This window comes from Taudactylus pleione, unplaced genomic scaffold (assembly GCF_031769625.1).
Source record: "Taudactylus pleione unplaced genomic scaffold, aTauple2 ptg000214l, whole genome shotgun sequence".
Lineage (NCBI taxonomy): Eukaryota > Metazoa > Chordata > Amphibia > Anura > Myobatrachidae > Taudactylus > Taudactylus pleione.
The window spans coordinates 15,185,706-15,204,988 of NW_028284616.1; the positions used below are offsets into that span (position 1 = coordinate 15,185,706).

Genomic DNA, 19,283 nt, shown 5'->3' on the forward strand with positions numbered 1-19,283 from the left:
TTTCTCAGGATCCTCTCCTTTGAGGATCGCCGGGCGGGCCCCATTGTCGTCACTCGCTTGGAGTTACTTCACCATACTGCCTTTTGAACTCGGGGTATCTCGCAATTTCTTGCAATTTACCCCTGTGTCACAGACTATCGCTCCCTGCCGGGGTTTTTCACAGTACATGAATTACCTCCGATACCACATCGGTCTGTCATTCCCCTTGCAGGGATTACCACAACGGCCACCCTGGTGGATGTCGTTTTATACGAAATACTAATTGGCGTGATATACGCCCTGTGGTTACTGACCAGTGGCTCTGCCGTGAACTGGATGGTATATTCGGCTCTTTCCCTCTCACATGGGGGGGAGCCGATCTCAAGTATTATTATCCCTGCTTTGGGGCTGGTAGCCAGGCTCATTCTGGATATAGAGAATGTCGATCCTGCACCAGTATCATACATCTCCCGTTTTCTGCCCAGCGGGTGGATCTCATAGCGGGAGTCTGGCTGTCCCCAGATACGAGGAGTCACAAAGGCCTCCTGTTTCCCATTCCCTGAGGGTCCTCACAAGTAATGGAAATCCCCTTCTGGGATGGATTTGTATGTTAATCATCGGGTTACAGGCATTAATACGCCTCCCATCCCGGCCTGGACGAATTTTACGGATCCGTAGGTGGTAACTTTGCCTGAAATCAATGTACTCGTTTTCAGGGCCTGTTGCCCGTCCTACCATGGCCATCGCATGGTGATGCTTTTGTGACGTTTTTCCCCTCCAACACGTCTGAGGTTCAAATATCTTTTTGCCGCTCACAAAATATGCAGTGGTCATATGTGGGATTACCTCATGGGATGCCGGTCTTCTAACTTTCAGGGTTTCGGCGGCGTCTGTATCCGCCGCAGTACCCTATGGCTGCGTTATGGGAAAGCAGAGGTGCACACTCCTTCCAGGGGGAAGTTCTTGTTTGGTCCTGACCTTGACAAGATCGTTGCATCATTGGCAGTATCACTAATGGGGAGATACCATCTTTAGCTACTCCCACTACATTCGGACTAACTCTGTTAAGTCTTTTTGTCCTCAGGGTCAGCCTAAAGGCCTGTTTTTTCCTAGGCTGTCGGCCTCCACGGGGGCCACCTTATCCAGTACCGAGCAGTCCTGGACTTCCGGACGACCCTGTTTCTACACCTGAGGATATACCCTCAGCCTGACGGGACAGGTCTACATCTGGGGAATTTCCAGAGTGAGGTACTGATTCTCAACGGCCTCTCATTGCTCATGCAGCCTCCTCACAGGCATTGTTACACGGGCCCTTCTTCAGAACTGATCAGGGCCTTACAATCCCAGAAAGCTATACAGTCTTTGTGGTAAGCAGAGCTATTTCGGCCAACCTCACTATCTCAGTGAGGGACTGGTTGTTCTACTTTCTTTTTGGGGCGGTGACCGACTGGTCCTCCTTTGCCTATACTCTGTCTCAAATCCCTGAATCAGATTCCAACGGTGCCTTGACTCAGGTGGAATCGTCCATGCTCCATCATCCGATGTTTGGAACCTGGGGATTTTATGGTATATCCGAGTATTCAGGATACGTACCTACGGGTACATACAGAGCCCTCTCATCAGCATGGGTTCAGGTTTGCTGTGCCACAGCAACACTTGTAAGTTTCGGGCTCTGCCTTTTGGGGCTGTCCTCAACTCCACCGGGGTTTACCAGCTTTATGGATTTTCTGACAGTTCACCTGTTCAGTGTATCCGAATGCTCCTTTCTCTGGACGGTCTCCTACTTTTAGCAGGATCACCAAGGTACTTTACCGCCAGGTCAGGATAACCGGGGCTTCTTCTCGTCACAGAAAAGTCCTCCCTGCATCCCTCACAGGGTTTTCTTCATCTGGGAGCACTGCTGGATTCTCAGAATCTGAGAATTTTTCTGGCGTAAGACAAGATCTCCACTCTTCAACTTCGAGTGTGCGGATATCTACGCAGTCGACATATGTCATTACTCTTTGTGATGCGCGGTCTACCAGAGTGTCTACCTTTTGGTAGGGTGGAATGTGCTCAGTTCCATTCCAGGCCTTGCCATAATTGACTCCCCTCCAGATGGATCGAGTTTTTTCCATCGGATCGCTGTTCGAACGATGATACTTTCTACGGAGGCGAGTTGGTCTCTGTCCGGGTGGCTATGGCCATCTCGTCCAGGGTGTTCTTTGCTAAAGACAGTGTCTGGTCCGCATTCATTTCGGGGCAGTTGGACGTCTGTCGCTTCTGCCCTGCCACTTACCTTGTTGATACTTTAAGCTGTCTTGGACTTTCACTCTGGCCTAACCCATTTGTCACGGTAAACCTGAATAGGTTCAGTCCGACAGTGTCACAACAGTGGCTTCCATCTAGGCAACACTGGTAGTTGGGTGGCAATGTTAGGAATGTCACCCATTCTGACATAGTCCAAGGGTCTTCTCCTGGCCAACTCTGCGGTGTTTATTCCCGGAGCTCTCCATTGGGAAGCGGGCTTCCTCAGCCGTCACGGCGTGCATCCCGGGGACTAGTCTCTTCTCCAAGAGAGGTTTCAACTCCTGGTGAGCAGAGGGGGCCTCCCTGAGGGGATTGATCCCCATGGCCTTCTGACTCGATCACACATTACCGGTGTTACAGTCCAGCTCTAGGAGTACTGAAGCTACCTTCAGTGACTCTTTGTCAGTGAAGTGGTCCTTCCACTTTGTGTACCTGTGTCCTCCGGTCTCCCTTCTTCCTCGAGGTCTTCGGAAGTTTAATTCGAGACGGAGGGGCTTTCCTTCTGGGGGCTCCAGGTCGTCCCAGACATCACTGGTACTAAGATTTTCGGAGTCTCCTCCTCGATGCTCCGTTCCTACTGCTTCACTATCTGGACCTGTTGTCTCAGGGTCCTTGTTTTTCCCTGGATCTGGATCGCTTGTCTTTAACTGCGCCCCTACTGTGGTCCTCGGGCTTCCCTGGCTCTGTCTTCATTGAGATGTTTAGAGCAGATAGGCCAGACTTTGCTGGGATCTGCCACGGACTGTGGCATACATAATTCTTATGGTATCGTACCTGTCGATACGATCCTCCGGTGTCCAGGATTTCCAGATATTCTGGCATTCCTTCCAGCTGGCTTGGGTTTCACCCTTGGCCTGGCCTTCCTGACAGTGCGGATCTCTACACTGTCGGTATGGTTAAGATATGGAATTGCTCCGCTCTGGTATCCAGTTCATCCTTTGGAGTGTTTTCTGGATTATGTCTCCACTTGTCCTCCCTAGGGACTCCTGGGGAGTTAGTAGTGGTTCTTTGTTCCCTCCGGGGACAGTCAATAGAACCGCTGGTTGTGATAGCCATTACATGGTCTATTGTTTAAGCTCTCTCTCTCTCTCTCTCTCTCAGGGTGTTTAAATCAACCAGGAGAGTGTCTGAATGGGGAGCGTTCTCATGTGGCTCCCTCTTCTGGAGGGCATCATGTCAGGGTGTGAGTTGCTCTCGCCCTGTGTTTCTTCTTAAAGTGGTTTTTAGGTTCCATATTATTCTGGAACTTATGGTATGGCCATTCAGTTCCCAGTCCTCTCGGCTGTTGTGGCCTCATGGACTGTGGTCCGGCCTCTTTGGCTTTATGTGATCCGTTCAAGTTCCTTATGGTAAGCGGACTCCTTATTGGTGGTCTGCGGTTTCTGGTTTTAACAGGAAACGATGGCCGGCCTATAATGAAATGTTGACTGGATGGCCTCGTATGTCTTCCTCAGGGGCCTACCCATGGGTGGGCATTTCTGTCGTTGAGGCTTGTTTTTTTCTCGGGCCGTGTAACCCTCGTGGGCGGCTCGTCGTGGCGCCTCGGCTGTTTTGCCTTACTAGGTGTCCACGTGGTCTTCTGTCCATACCTTTTTAAGGTTCTAGGCATTGGTTTCCTTTGCCTCTCAGGATGCTTCCTTTTTGGCGACGGATTCTCCTCTCAGCACAGGAGCGTCCCCACCCTTGGTTGAACTGCTTTGGGACATCCCCAAGGTCAACCCTGTGGACCCCCTATGGACCCTGAAGTAGAAAACAAGAGATATGGTAAGAACTTACCTTTGTTATCTCTGTTTCTACGAAGTCCATAGGGTCCACAGGGCGCCCGCCCTGACGCACCTGGCTTCATATGGGCTGTGTTACTGGTCACCGGCTTCCCGTCTCCTTTTCTGTGAGTATGGTTCTAGAGTGTCCCAGTTTTCTCTCTCTTTTTCTCTCCTCCTCCGGCCTTTGGCTACTTACAATCTGAGGTGCCTCTGGCTGGGGGGCGGGGTTATAGGGAGAGTGGACCCAAGTGCATCCTGGGAGCTAAAAGCTTTAACTGCGTGGTGCCCGGATTTGGTTCCCAACCTATACCCCAAGGTCAACCCTGTGGACCCTATGGACTTCGTAGAAACAGAGATAACAAAGGTAAGTTCTTACCATATCTCTTGTTATTTAGGACCATCCATCTTTCCCTCAACTTGAATCAGTTTCCCAGTCCCTGCTGCTGAAAAACATCCCCACAGCATGATGCTGCCACCGCCATGTTTCACTGTGGGGATAGTGTTCTTGGGGTGATGAGATGTGTTGGGTTTGCGCCAGACATAGCGTTTCCTTGGTGGCCAAAAAGTTCAATTTTAGTCTCATCTGACCAGAGCACCTTCCTCCATACATTTTGGGAGTCGCCCACATGCCTTTTGGCAAACTCAAATCGTGTCTTCTTATTTTTATCACTAAGTAATGGCTTTTCTACTTCAGGGTCCATAGGGGTCCACAGGGTGACCTTGGGGTATAGCTGGATCCTCGGGCACCACGGAGTTAAAGCTTTCAGCTGCTCCCAGGATGCACTTGGGTCCAACCTCCCCTATACCCCGCCCCCGAGCCACAGGCACCTCAGTTTTAGATGGTGCCCGGCCGGAGTCGGGTCACCCTGCGGGGTGGGCTGCAGGAGCAGCCCCCTAAAAGCTTTTAATTTTTTATTTAACTTCGTTAAATTAATTTATTTTTGACTTCAGTTTTTCTCCAGAGCGGCAGCGCTGGGCTGTCTGTACAGACGCCCACGCTGCCACTCCTTCTCCCTGCTGGCGCCGCGACGCCAGCACTGAACTGGGGATCCTCGGCGGGGGAAGCCAGAGTCTGTACTAGCCGGACTCTGGCTTCCCCCGGGACTGCTGCCGGAAGACGCCGGGGAGATCAGGTAAGCCGCGCACCGCTGATTAGCGGCGGTGCGCGGGTTCCTTTCAAATGCAGTCCCATGCCCCCGGGCTAGGGGACAGACCGGGGGCGCTAGCGGTGGCGGCAGGCCCCCCCCTCCAGCGGAGGCATACCCCGCCAGACCACTAGACCACCAGGGTTAATATCGCGGCAAGCGGGATGCCGGCAACCCGGGGGTTAATATGCTAGCCAGGGGAGGAAGCCTTCCCTGTCTAGCGGCTCCTCCCCTCAGCTCAGCGCGCCTTTCAGCACGTAGTCTGGCGTCGCTGAGCTGCAGTTACACGGCCACTCCTCCTCTGAGGTCTCCAGCGGCCATTTTCTCTGTGGCAGCGTGGATACTCTCAGGGAGCACGCGGACCGGTCCCCCTGTGTACCTCTCCCCCGACAAGGACAGTGTACACAGCACTATAGCCCTCCCAGACACTGAATTTGGGAGGTTGATTGTAGTGGAAAGGTGCAGTGAGTATATCTTCCTGCATCGTATGTGACTTTTGCTAGTGCTGCCTGTCTGTGTCTTTTTTCTACTTACTGTCAGCCTATACCTATCCCTTTCCTTCTCCTACAAGCCCTACAGGTGTGCGGGGGAAGGGTGTTTCTACTGACCTCACCTATATAGATCACGTATTGGTGAGGTCCGTCACATACAGTTGTGTGCTACACGGTGCCATATTGTGGGCTGTTGTCCAGCACACGGGTGAGTGCGCACGTTTTCTTCCAACGTCATGTCCGAGGAGGAGATTGAGCACTCCGGGTCTCCGGTATTGTTCTCCTGCAGGCGCTGTTCTGCAGGAGTGGATAGGGAGGATTTGTCACAGGACGGCCTGTGCGGACGGTGCCAGGCGCTCCCTGGTATGTCTAAACCTCCCATGTCGCAGGAGCCACCATGGGCGATGTTTTCCCAGGTGCTGGTGTCCATCGCGGACCGTCTGTCTGTCCCGACTGCCGCCCCTACTAGGGCGTTGCCCCAGCCTGCCATCCCCCATTCCCCGGGTGTCCCACAATTATTGCAGACTCCCCCGGGGTCTCAGCCTGTTGGTCCCTATGCAGGGTTGCCAATGTATATTCAGTCCACCCCTGTGGCACAGCAGGCTGTGGTGCCGTTTCAGGCTCCTGTGGCAACTCCTCCACCCTGGGTGGATGCGCTTTCCCACACTGTCCAAGATTTGGCGGCAACATCTTCGGCTTTTGAGTCGATGTTGCGCAGTGACGTGACCTCCAGGGCGTCTAAACGCTCAGTCATGGCGCAGGCTGCGCATCTTCCGGATTCTGAGGTGTCCTCGGATGATGGTGAGGTGCAGGATGACTCGGCCTCAGATGCCTCAGTCCAGGAGGTAGACACTAAGTCTTCCATCAATGTGCGGGCTCTGGTTAAGGCGGTGCGGGCCATTCTTCTGATTGAGGATGAGGCACCCGCTCCCAAGTCGAGGTATCCTAGTTTTAAAAGAGCTAAGGTTACTTCTGCAGCGTTCCCCTTGTCAGTTGACTGATCACATGGCGGTGGCCTGGCAGACACCCAGTAAGCGTTTCCTGCCACAGAAACGCTTGGCGTCCAATTATCCATTCCCGGAGGCGCATTGTAAGAAATGGGAAACTCCGCCTGCAGTCGATTCCCATGTAACACGCCTCATCAGGAGTGCTACTTTGCCATTGCCGTCTATATCCTCGCTGAAGGATCCTACGGACAGGAAGGTGGAGACTTGTTTAAAGTCTATTTATTCTCTCTCAGGGGCGGTAGCCCGGCCGTCCATGGCCATCTCCTGGGTGGCCAAGGCCATTGAGGGGTGGGCCAACGCCTTGGAGGACGCGTTTACGGATGAAGCTCCGGACGTCCAGAGGGCGTTGTTAGGACAGATGAGAGATGCCGCCTCCTACATTGGAGAAGCATCTTTGGATGCTAGCCTGTTGACCTCTAGGGTTTCGGCGGCAGCAGTGTCTGCTCGTAGATCCTTGTGGTTGCGGTCTTGGAGAGCAGATGCGGATTCAAAGAAAGGCTTGGAGGCCTTACCTTTTAATGGAGAATTACTATTTGGTCCGGACCTGGACAAAATAGTAGATACCCTGGCGAAATCCAAGTCAGCCTTCCTCCCTTCAGCTACTACACCTGCTAAGGTCCGGAGCTCGGCCTTTCGTTCCTTTCGGGTTCAGGGCAAGGCAAAGGGTCAGTCCTTCCCGAGGCAGTCCGCACCCAAGACCGCCTCAAAGCCAAAGAAGCAAGCCTGGAGTGCTAGGCGCCCTTCTTCCAAGCCAGAAGATAAGCCTTCTGCGTGATGGGACGGGCCTCCCTCTGGGGGACCCCAGAGTGGGAGGCCGACTTCTTCAATTCGCCCAGTGTTGGCACAATACCACCACGGATGCCTGGGTGCGAGAAGTGGTCTCCCAGGGGTACGCCCTGTCTTTTCGGCACAGGCCGCCTTGCCAGTTTTTTTGCATAAGTCCTTCTCAGGACAAAACCAAGGCCTTGCAGGTTCAGGAAGCCATAGAGGCCTTGCTGATGGCGGGGGTCATTATACCCGTACCACAGTCTCAACGTGGGATGGGGTATTACTCTACGCTGTTTCTGGTGCAGAAACCCAATGGCTCTCATCGCCCCATCCTCAATTTGAAGTCCCTGAACAGGTTTCTCAGGGTTCCCAAATTCAGGATGGAAACTTTGCGTTCCATCATTCTGGCGATGGAACCGGGGGATTATATGGTCTCCCTGGATATCCAGGACTCCTACCTCCATGTGCCTACAGCAACATCGCACCAACAGTTTCTGCGGTTTGCTATTCAACACTACCAATTCAGGGCTCTACCCTTTGGTCTCTCCACGGCACCAAGGGTATTTACCAAGGTGATGGTAGTCATGGCGGCTCACCTTCGGAGCCAGGGGATACGGTTGCTACCGTATCTAGACGACCTCCTCTTGCTGGCAAGCTCCCCGGAGGTACTGATCCAGCATCTCCACCTGACGGTCGCTTGTCTACAGGCGCACGGCTGGTTGATCAACTGGAAGAAGTCCTCCCTCATCCCATCACAGCGGATGGTTCATTTGGGGGCCCTGCTGGACTCTCGTCAGCAACGGATTTTTCTGACTCCAGAGAAGGTCTCCTCCTTACAGCTGCGGGTTCACGGCTGTCTGAACAGTGGCAGAGTGTCGGTGCACTCAGCGATGAGAGTTTTGGGGTCCATGGTGTCGGCATTCGACATGGTGGAGTTTGCCTAGTTCCATTCCAGGCCCCTGCAGGGGCTGATTCTTTCGGAATGGAACGGATTGCCACACAGGATCCGCTCTCTGATGCTGGTGTTGTCCTCGGAGGTGCGTCTGTCCCTAGCCTGGTGGCTGCAGACAGCTCATCTCCTAGAGGGGCGCCCCTTTTGGATCCCGGAATGGGTTCTGCTCACGACAGATGCCAGTCTCCGGGGTTGGGGGGCGGTGACAGGCTCCTTGTCACTTCAGGGTCGTTGGTCGGCGGAGGAAGCGATTCTTCCCATCAACATCCTGGAACTGAGGGCAGTATACAGAGCCCTGCAGTCGTCCGGCACCGCTCTTCACGGAAGGGCCGTTCAGGTGCAGTCAGACAACGCCACCACGGTGGCGTACATCAATCACCAGGGAGGGACTCGCAGTCGAGCTGCGATGTCGGAGGTGTCCCGCGTCCTGGCTTGGGCGGAGCGCTATCTTCCAGCTCTCTCGGCAGTTTTCATCCCAGGAGTCCTCAATTGGGAGGCAGACTTCCTCAGCCGTTACGACGTGCATCCCGGGGAATGGTCGCTTCATCCAGAGGTATTCCAACTACTCGTGGACAAGTGGGGGCTGCCAGAGCTGGACCTGATGGCGTCCCGTCACAATCACAAGCTGCCCGTGTACGGGTCAAGGACAAGGGACGCAGGAGCACGTCTGATAGACGCGCTGTCGGTGAGATGGCTGTTTCAGCTGGCTTACTTGTTCCCTCCGATATCTCTGCTGCCTCGGGTCCTGCGCAAGTTCAAACAGGACGGAGGCACACTGATTCTGGTGGCCCAGAAGGCCGTGGTACTCCGATCTGCGGAGCTTGTCCATCGACGCTCCGTTCCTCCTACCTCAACGGCGGGACCTGTTGTCTCAGGGGCCCTGTTTTCACCCGGATCTGGGTCGACTATCTTTGACGGCGTGGCTCTTGAGACAGCCGTCCTGAGATCTCGGGGCTTTTCTAGCTCCGTTATTACCACCATGCTGAGGGCGCGCAAGCCTGCTTCCGCGAGGATCTATCACAGAGTGTGGCACACTTACTTTCAGTGGTGCGAGGCCAGAAAATATGATCCCCAGGTGTTCCGGGTTTCGCGTATTTTGGCTTTCCTTCAGTCGGGTTTGGACTTAGGATTACGTCTTTCCTCACTCAAGGTGCACGTGTCTGCTCTGTCGGTGTGGTTCCAGCGCAGGATCGCTGCTATGCCGAACGTACACACCTTTTTCCAGGGAGTTTTAAGAATCCAGCCTCCCTTTGTGCCACCTGTGGCCCCGTGGGATTTGGCGGTGGTTCTTCAGGCCTTACAGGGTCCGCCTTTTGAGCCCTTGGAGTCAGTGGAGCTCAAGTGGCTAACTTTTAAGACTGTTTTCCTCTTGGCAATTGCTTCTGCCAGGAGGGTTTCAGATTTGGGGGCGCTTTCTTGTCGTCCCCCTTTTCTGATTTTTCATCAGGACAGAGCGGTGCTTCGCACTCGTCCTGATTTCCTGCCTAAGGTGGTTTCCAGGTTCCAAATTAATCAGGAAATTGTTGTACCAGCCTTTCAGTCGCCTGATCTTTCGGCTGGGGAGACTTCCTTAGACGTTGTCCGTGCACTCTAGGTTTATGTGGACCGGACTAGTTCTGTGAGGAAGTCGGATTCTTTGTTTATCCTCTTTGGTTTTCACAAGAGGGGTTGGCCTGCCAACAAACAGACTCTAGCCCGTTGGCTTCGTTCTGTTATTATTGAGGCTTATATGCAGGAGGGTTTACCTGTTCCAGCCTCGGTTAAGGCTCATTCCACTCGGTCCGTGGGCCCTTCTTGGGCTGCTAGCCGTGGCGCCTCTGCTGTTCAGCTCTGTAAGGCGGCCACCTGGTCTTCCATTCAGACCTTTTTGAGGTTCTATGCGTTTGACACCTTTGCCTCTCAGGATGCATCCTTTGGGCGCCGGGTTCTCCTATCAGCACAGGAGCGTCCCCGCCCTTAGTTGGACTGCTTTGGGACATCCCCAAGGTCACCCTGTGGACCCCTATGGACCCTGAAGTAGAAAACAAGAGATATGGTAAGAACTTACCTTTGTTATCTCTGTTTCTACGAAGTCCATAGGGTCCACAGGGTACCCGCCCTGACGCACCTGGCTTCATATGGGCTGTGTGACTGGTCACCGGTTTTCCGTCTCCCATTTCTGTGAGTATGGTTCTTGTGTGTTCCAGTCTTCCTTCTCTCTGTTTCGTCTCCTCCTCCGGCCTGGGCTGCTTACCAACTGAGGTGCCTGTGGCTCGGGGGTGGGGTATAGGGGAGGTTGGACCCAAGTGCATCCTGGGAGCAGCTGAAAGCTTTAACTCCGTGGTGCCCGAGGATCCAGCAATACCCCAAGGTCACCCTGTGGACCCTATGGACTTCGTAGAAACAGAGATAACAAAGGTAAGTTCTTACCATATCTCTTGTTTTTTCTGGCCACTTTTCCATAAAGCCCAGCTCTATGGAGTTTACGGCTTATTGTGGTCACATGCACAGATACACCAGTCTCTGCTGTGGAACTCTGCAGCTCCTTCAGGGTTACCTTTGCTCTCTGTGCTGCATCTCTGATTAATGCCCTCCTTGCACAGTCTGTCAGTTTTGGTGGGCGGCCCTCTCTTGGCAGGTTTGTTGTGGTACCATGTTCTTTCCATTTGATGATGATGGATTTGATGATGCTCTGGGGGATCATCAAAGATTTGGATATTTTTTTATAGCCCAACCCAGAATTGTACTTCTCAACAACTTTGTCCCTGACTTGTTTGGAGAGCTCCTTGGTCTTCATGGTGTGATGCCTCTTGCTTAGTGGTGTTGCAGCCTCTGGGGCCTTTCAGAAAAGGTGTGTTTAAACTGACAGATCATGTGACACTTAGATTTCACACAGGTGGACCTCATTTCACTAATTGTGTGACTTCTGAAGGTAATTGGTAGCACCAGAACTTTTGAGGGGGCTTCATAGCAAAGGGGGTGATTACATATGCACATGCCATTTTCAAAATGTTATTTATAAAAGATTCTTTTTTTATATATATTTTTCTCATTTCACTTCACCAAATTAGACTATTTTGTACAAATCCATCACAAAAAATTCAGATTAAAAAAATAAATAAATTACAGGTTGTAATGTAACAAAAAAGGTAAAAAGCCAAGGGGGGTGAATACTTTTGCAAGGCACTGTATATCGTTATGTTTGACACTGCTGCTAGTTCATACAGCCAGTTACTCTTCTGGCATAAAATAACCACATATAAAAAAGACCCCCTAGTGAACTGCGCAAATGTCAAAATATATAATTTCCAAATAGTAATATATATGTTTGACACAAAAGCGTCCTTTAAAAATATATTTATTTACAATAATCTAGTTGATACATAAATAAAGTTCTCTACATTGCTTAATTCCAATTGCTGTAATCCTAGATATCTAGGATAGCTCAACATCTAATGCTGGGCATACACGGCCAGATAAAATGCCTGTCAGACCGACAGACATTTTATCTGGCAGCCTGCCAGCCACAGATGTCCGCGGCATACACTGTGAGATTTCTCTCACAGTGTATCAGCCCGACATCCGCGCTCCGCCCCCGGGGGGGGAGAAATTTCCCTGTACCTTCCGTAGGAAGGAACACAGGAAATGTCTGTCTGTCGGCCGCGGCTGGGCATACACTGCCCGATGCAGCTGGCAGTTTACCGGGAAATATTTAATCGGACGGGCATGCTGGACAATCCGGCATCCCCGACCGAGCAATATTTAACCCTCGGTCGCCCCCCCACACGCTACAATTATCGGGGCGATCCGCCGATATCGGGCGGATCGCCCCGATAATTGTAGCGTGTATGGCCAGCATAACCAGTAATCAATCTGGATTATAAAAGGTAAAGACAAAATTGATACTTGTATGCTCCCCAGCTGGTTGTTGCAATCCGATACAATGTCTCTTCATGTTAATCCTCCAATAGTGCTTAGAAGGTTAAGATCTAAACCTTTCTATGCTCACCAGCTGGTTTTTCAATATCACAGAGTTTCCCAAATAGCAAAATGTTATCTTTAAATGCTGGCAAGTGTGTTAAATTACTTGGTTGCAGCTGTTAGGGAGGCCTGCAGTGCCTCTCACCTCTCTGCTTCTGAGCGACAGTAGCGGGGGATACGGCACACTAAACCAACTAATGTCCCGTACTCACAATGCTTGTCTTCCTTCCTTCTCGGATCACTACGAGTGGGGAGGATACACCACGTCTGTGTCGGCTGGTGTCTTGGACCCTAGCTTCTGCTTGAAAAATGGAGCGCATTTCATCAAATTTACTGAGCAATATGCAATAAAACCATACAATTTATATTTTTCTAGTGCCATTTATTCTACAGCTAATCGCTAAAGAGAGAGAGACATTCATTAAAGAGTCCAAAAAGATGGCAGAAAAAACTGCGTCCGACCACCATATCTGGGTCCCATAAGATGGCTGATGAAATGTGCTCCATATCCATACTTCCGCGTTCCAAAAGACAGGACGTGACTCGCACTGCGGTCCACCTCGACCATTTCCGCGTTCCAATAAATGAGACAGGATGTCCAAGACGGACAAACAAAGATTGAGCATGTGGACACATACAGTCGTTCCAGCATACTACCTGATGGAAAACGGAGATGATGCCGATAAGAAGACATCCAGACAGGAAGTGGGGCACAATAAGCTAAAAACAAAGATTCGGGACTTTTGTTTTATATAAATTATTACCTCACCCTGATACACTCCCATTTTTTTTCTCCTCTCATACATACGAGGCTTCTGATGGATATCTGATGGAAATACTGTTAAAATATCAATTGTTAGGACGCCCTCTGTTTACACCGGAAGTGACATCACAGGAAGTGGTCACGATTGCACTCACATGCAGTAAATTGCTTTGGTTATTTTGGGTATAAATACAGCTACATCCCACTTATAAACATTATCCCCTTGAAGAAGTCCGCTGGTGACGAAACGCGTTGGGAGCCTGTACCCTACCTGACTTTATCTTCCTCTATACATGAAATAAGATAAGCCTCTTATTTATTCACATGCACTTTATCTATTTCATCAATTTATTATTGTCATTTATTATGCTCATGTTTTTTTATTTATGTTTTTATGTCTGTTGTCATTATTAAATATGCTTTTTATTTTTATATACATTTATGGTCTAGATCTATTTGTGTATTAGACCCTAGTAAGAGGTCTTATACACTTAGTTTTTATATATATACAGCACTTTAAGGCGCTCTGACTCGAACACATTGTCCATATATATATTACAGATTTATTAAGTTTATGTTCATACTTATTGAACTGGAGTATTTCAGGTATATTATGAGAATTTATTTAATATACAATAACTTATAATTGTGTCCCAGTGGTTAGTTCAGACCCATGACCATGACCATGATCATGGTTAGTAGGTCATGGATTCCAAATTGTCTTGGTCTTGAGGTGGTTTACTTACAGCACTTTGACTACATCAAATGATTTATTCTCTTCATATGATTTCATTCTGTCTTTACAGTAACAACGGTGGTTAAATCTCGTTACATGCAGTATGACAAGCCTAAGGTTGCAAAGGTAAAATTTTTCTCTTTTTAGCCCATTTCATACAAAAAAAATGACAGACATTGGGGGGTATCCAATTAGCCGCGATAACGATAAGTTTTCTCTGGCAAAAACTTTTTGGACACATCGCACAAATTTGCCGCTTATTGCATGTATGCGCGCTCCCGTTTATCGTGCAATCCAATTACAAAGCCAGCTATAACACATTCGCACGATAATTCTTGCAGGGATGACAGGCGAAAAGTACAGGTGAAAATGGGGAAATCAGCCTATTCCCAAAAAAAAGGTAAACTAATATTGGGTAGCAGTATAAAAGTCTTTTATTGGCCATAATCAAAGGGTTTGGAATTTTTAAATAGTGTCAAATGGCTGTTATATGCATTTTTCTATAACTGTAAAAAAAGATAGAAATACATTTTTGGCCAAAGGTAATGCTCTAGTTAAATTAGGGGGGTAAATATATTTTTTAGTCATTTTAAGGCAGTTTTAAATTTTTTTAAAAAATACGCATGCTGCAATGCAATGTTTAAAACAGCTGTCCCATCCATACAGCCCCCCAAAATACCTAACCCACTACTTTGAACTCATTTTCCGGCACTTTTTACTTTTTCACCCCAAAAATGACATATTATTGGCCCAAATACGTTAATTAAAAATATATATTTTTGCTTAAATAGTCATTAAGGGGGGGTTTCCCAGGGGCTCTGCACCAAATCCTGACATTTTAGACCAAAAATGGGGATTTTGCACAACTTTTCACCTACTCAGAGATGGTGAAAACTAATTTGCTATGGAAGACTTTGGACCTGCGAAAACGGCAGCTAATTGGATAGCACGATAACCATTTTTGGAGAAAAGTTTACACAAGTGAAAAATTTTCACCAAAAAAACGGGTTATCGCGGCTAATTGAATATCCCCCATTGTTCTATTGGATGGATCAATTTAGGAATAGTTTAACTAGCATTTAATATTTTAGTACAGACACTGTGGTTTAAAATATACATTGGGGAAATTCAATTAGACGTGTGTGGATGTACAGTAGCTCCTGGGATGACTGTCTTCAGTTATTCAATTGCTGTAATCCTGCGCCTAGGAGAGTGCGTGCAGAAATCTGAGCTAGCTAGTGTCTTGTGTGCGCTAACAGTAATACGCCTGGCGCTTAGGTCGGAAATTGCAATTTACTACAACTAAGCCCAGGGCATTAGTCACAGTAAACTGCATCTCCCGACTTAAGTGGGTTTACAATTAAATAGCTCCAGACACTGGCTCAGACCCAGTTTCCACTGCACCCTCGACCCAGGTTTTTCCTGGGTCGGCCCCGTGTACACTGAACCCGGGTCAGCCTTTAAAACTTGTTGATGTCATTAAAAATTGACTTTTTCATGCTCACATAGATGAGGTCACACATGGGTAGGAAAGGGAGGGGTGGGGATTGCTCACAACATTGCCGCAATGCTCTTCAAAACACAGCCTCTCCCAGCGTGGACTCCTCTCCTCTCAGGGTCTCGGGCTGATGACATCACCAACCAGCGCCCAAGAAGGTTCAATCAGCGGCTTTTGCGGTTACTCATGATCAGACAACCCGTGTAGAAACAGTTTCCACTGTAGGGTTACTGGGTCTTTCACGAGTAAAACATGGCATGGGAAGAAATGCTGGGTCAGTCGAACAGGGATCTTTTTTCTAGGAGCAGGTTCCATTGAGCTGCGAACCAGGTTGACACGGGCAGCAATAACCTGGGTTTTTGCAGTGGTGGAAAAGGGGTATTATTAAAATCCACTCAACCCCCCAACCCAAAAAGAAAAAGACTTTTGTTTTGAAGTACATTTCTTCAATAATATGTTCAGAAAATTGTAACTATGATGTTGAGGCAGGTTTGCTATAAGAGGTTCATTCCCTTACTGAAACACTACTGATTTTGATCTTCAGCAGGGATTATTATGGGAGCCTTAGTTAATTATCTCTCTCATATATACACTTATGTAGTTCGTTAGACATTTTGCTGACAGGGCCCATATGTACTTTATCAGAGCGAGTAGAACCTTATTTTTTATACATTTTTTTTCAGAAACAAAATGTGGCAAATACAACGGTCTCTTCAGCTGGAAAAGTCCAGGAGAGGGGAGGAAGCAGCACTCCCACTCGCAGGTCTGCACTGCCACAGAGGCAGAAAGCTCCTGGTAATCCCATTTCCCTCAGAGACCTTTTATGTTTTGAACTTGAACCTTGTTTGTATTTGAAATTTTGTAGACAAGTGCTAGAGCTCTAGTATGAGGTAATTTTATAGATACTGTGATTTAGGATGTCCTTGTAAAGTGTAAAAAATGTCTTTCATTACAGTGCCATCTAATGTAGCAGATGGGAGCCTCTTTTGGAAGGATGACTTGCAGTCTACCTTATTAGATGGACATAAGATTGCTCGCCCAGAGCTAGACTTCTCTGTTATTAATGGTGAGCGGGCCATAATACTATTTTATATTTTTAATGTGTAAGTACTGTTCTATTATGTCTATCTCTTTGAAAGACAGCAGCTTGAAACCGTGTTTTTCCATTGGATGAACATCTGTTTCTCCTTCATCCCTTGGGAATGGAGGGCGACAGTGCTGTTGTAGGCGCTAAATGTAAATCGCAAACACTTTTTTATACCATCTTCTCTCTACTGTACCCCTACATCGGTAGTTGCTCAGTTTAGTTTCTCAGTGCCTAGGGCACTTTTATTTTGGGCTTCTCAGTCTGCTTTATTTGTTTTTATTTATTTTATTTGCAATGATGGCACTAGTGGTGTGTGTGGGATAGAACAACGCTATAGGGAGAGCAGGAATAAGAGCCACTAAGGCGCTTCTTTTCATCCTCGATCTCTGCTTCTCAGAGGGGTGCGCAGTCACCTGTGAGATATGGTGACAGAGGACAGTTAAGAAAAAAAACTAGCCAGTCTTTTCTGTGTAGATAAAGGCTGTGGTCAGCCCAGACAAACCCGAAGGATGTTTTTCAAAATGTTGACAAAAATGTGACTAGGCAAATGTTATTAACTGGGGCTACATAATCTACTTTAAGAGAATCTGTTCCTTGGCGAGGCACCATGCTTGGTCTGGGCCACAAGGGGGAAGGGATATTTCCCTATTAGCAATTCCTCCTCATTCCCAGGCTAGTGGTGCGAGAAGCTGTTGCTCCATTCTCAGCTCTGGGTATGGGACACTATTTGCTCTAGTCCTTTTACTGTTTTATAAATCTTGAGTACTGTATTGACCTTTATTTAACTAGGATGCTAGGTCCCTATAGTCATTTTTTTCTAGTGTCGTGGTCTACCCTTTTTTATCTATTGTGTTCTGTCAAGGTACGTATTGATTTTATTTAGCTTTTGAATTTTCACAAATTCAAAGAGCCAGCCTCAATTACCATGTGAATATTCTTAACCACATACTCTATGTGCAGCTCATGAGACTGGGGAACCATGCTAGTGGTGAGGGGGTGTTGTGGAAGAGGTCTGATAAGGAGATAGTGGATGAGGTCTGTGAAAAGTCAATGGCCAAACGTTGGGGTTCTCAAACCGATAACAAGGTGTAATTGAAAGTAAGGGAAATTATTTGTTTTCTCACAGTTGATTAATAAATATCAGCAATTGCTAGTCTCTGCATATACATATCAAAGTATACAAAGTTTCTTGTAGGCAATGCAGGTATACAGTAGACAGGCAGTGGAAGGTACGCTATGGCAATGCTTATTATGTAACCTAGGCAATGCAGTAGTGATGGTTATTAATACAGCTTACTTATTGCAAAAACTAAGTATTCTGCATAGTGTGAAGAACAAACACATTCTGGTGTTTCAGTATACACATTAGAACAAATACAATAGAATAGTTTCAAGCAAGAATGATGAGTTACTGCTACTGAGACGGGCTCAAAACCCCTCAGTGCACTATAAAAGAGCTGCGTAATGCTCTTACCTGTATGTAGCATGTATCATGGAGTCTGTTCACTGTAATGTCCGTATCTAGTTTCACTCAGTCCACAGCCAGGATTCTGAGGTAGGAGATAATTTTTTAAGAGCCAATAGATCAGGTCTCAGGAATCGTATTATTAGCTGAGAATCAGAAACCAGAGAGGATCCATATACAATGCTAGGAATGAGCAACCAGAAAGCAGCCGGATTCAATGTCAAGAGAGTGCTGGAGCATAACAACCAGGAGAGTATCGCTGAATGCCGTCACTGTCAAAAATATGCAGACAGTAGGGTCCCCAGCAGCTCAGGTCTAATTAGAAGCACAGATCCAGAAAACTTCTTCAGAAGGAGACACATATGAACTGCAGCTAGATTCAATCAGAGACAAGGATGCAAAGAACTAGTGGGCGGAAATCTTAACAATAGCAGCTTGGAATAAGGCTTTAAGGAATTTTCCTTTTCTTTTGCGTACACACCTATAGATATATCTGTCCAATCTGTCTGGTGGGAAGGAAAATCTGGTACGTTTTCCAGTTTTTGGGAGCAAATGTCTATTGGCATTTGCTCCCATACATTACCAGATTTTCCTTCCCACCAGACAGATTGGACAGCTAAATCTATATGTGTGTACCCAGACCTGAGATTTCTGGTTGTATCACAAATCTTGGTAGAGCAGACCAGATTCAGAGTGGAAAAAAAAGAATTGACTTTGGGATCTATTTAATTATTACAATACAGGGGTGAGATACTACAAGCTTACCAATGCTCCCCAAATGGATTTAGAGAATCGTATTTAACAGTGTGTGCAAAAATCCTCTCTAGTGGTATCTTCCTTAACTGAATGTCACAAGCCGCTGCCCTGTGAATACTGTGCGAGGCGAACGCCGGGCGAACGTTCGCTGAAGCTCACCTACCTCCTGACCACCATGCTGGGATTAGTCCTGATTGGCTCCTGCATCTATATCCTGTTGGTGCGAACAGCATCAGCTGCTTGTGTCAACCTGGCGGCACAGGCCGTACTACAGCGTCAGCTGCTTGTGCCAGCCCCGTGGCACCACAGCGTCCTCCGTATGCAATCTTATGTACGAACGCCAGTGTCTTCATCACAACACATCTTCATCTGCCACACCATGCCAAGTTACTTCAGCCCTCAAGGCTGCTGCATGGCTCAAATGCCGCTTCATATCCTACGGCCCACCGGCCACAGCTAGCTAAGGCATACCAGCCCTCAAGGCTGCTGCACAGCCCAAAGGCCGCTTCATATCCTACAGCCCACCAGCTACAGCTAGCCAAGGCATACCACCCCTCAAGGCTGCTGCACAGCCCATAGGCCGCTTCTCATCTTACGGCCCACAGGCCCATCCAGCCAACTTAC

General features: G+C 48.4%; 1 protein-coding gene across 2 annotated transcripts in view; it reads left to right on the forward strand.

Annotated features, from left to right (window-relative positions):
• The window catches only part of HAUS8 (HAUS augmin like complex subunit 8), a 132,981-nt gene that overhangs the window by 41,526 nt on the left and 72,172 nt on the right, over positions 1–19,283 (forward strand). For both annotated transcript variants that reach the window (XM_088478564.1, XM_088478563.1), the window contains exons 3-5: positions 13,924–13,979; positions 16,035–16,146; positions 16,307–16,417. In XM_088478564.1, the coding sequence (XP_088334690.1) occupies positions 13,924–13,979; positions 16,035–16,146; positions 16,307–16,417 (279 nt within the window). The remainder of the gene's footprint in view (positions 1–13,923; positions 13,980–16,034; positions 16,147–16,306; positions 16,418–19,283) is intronic.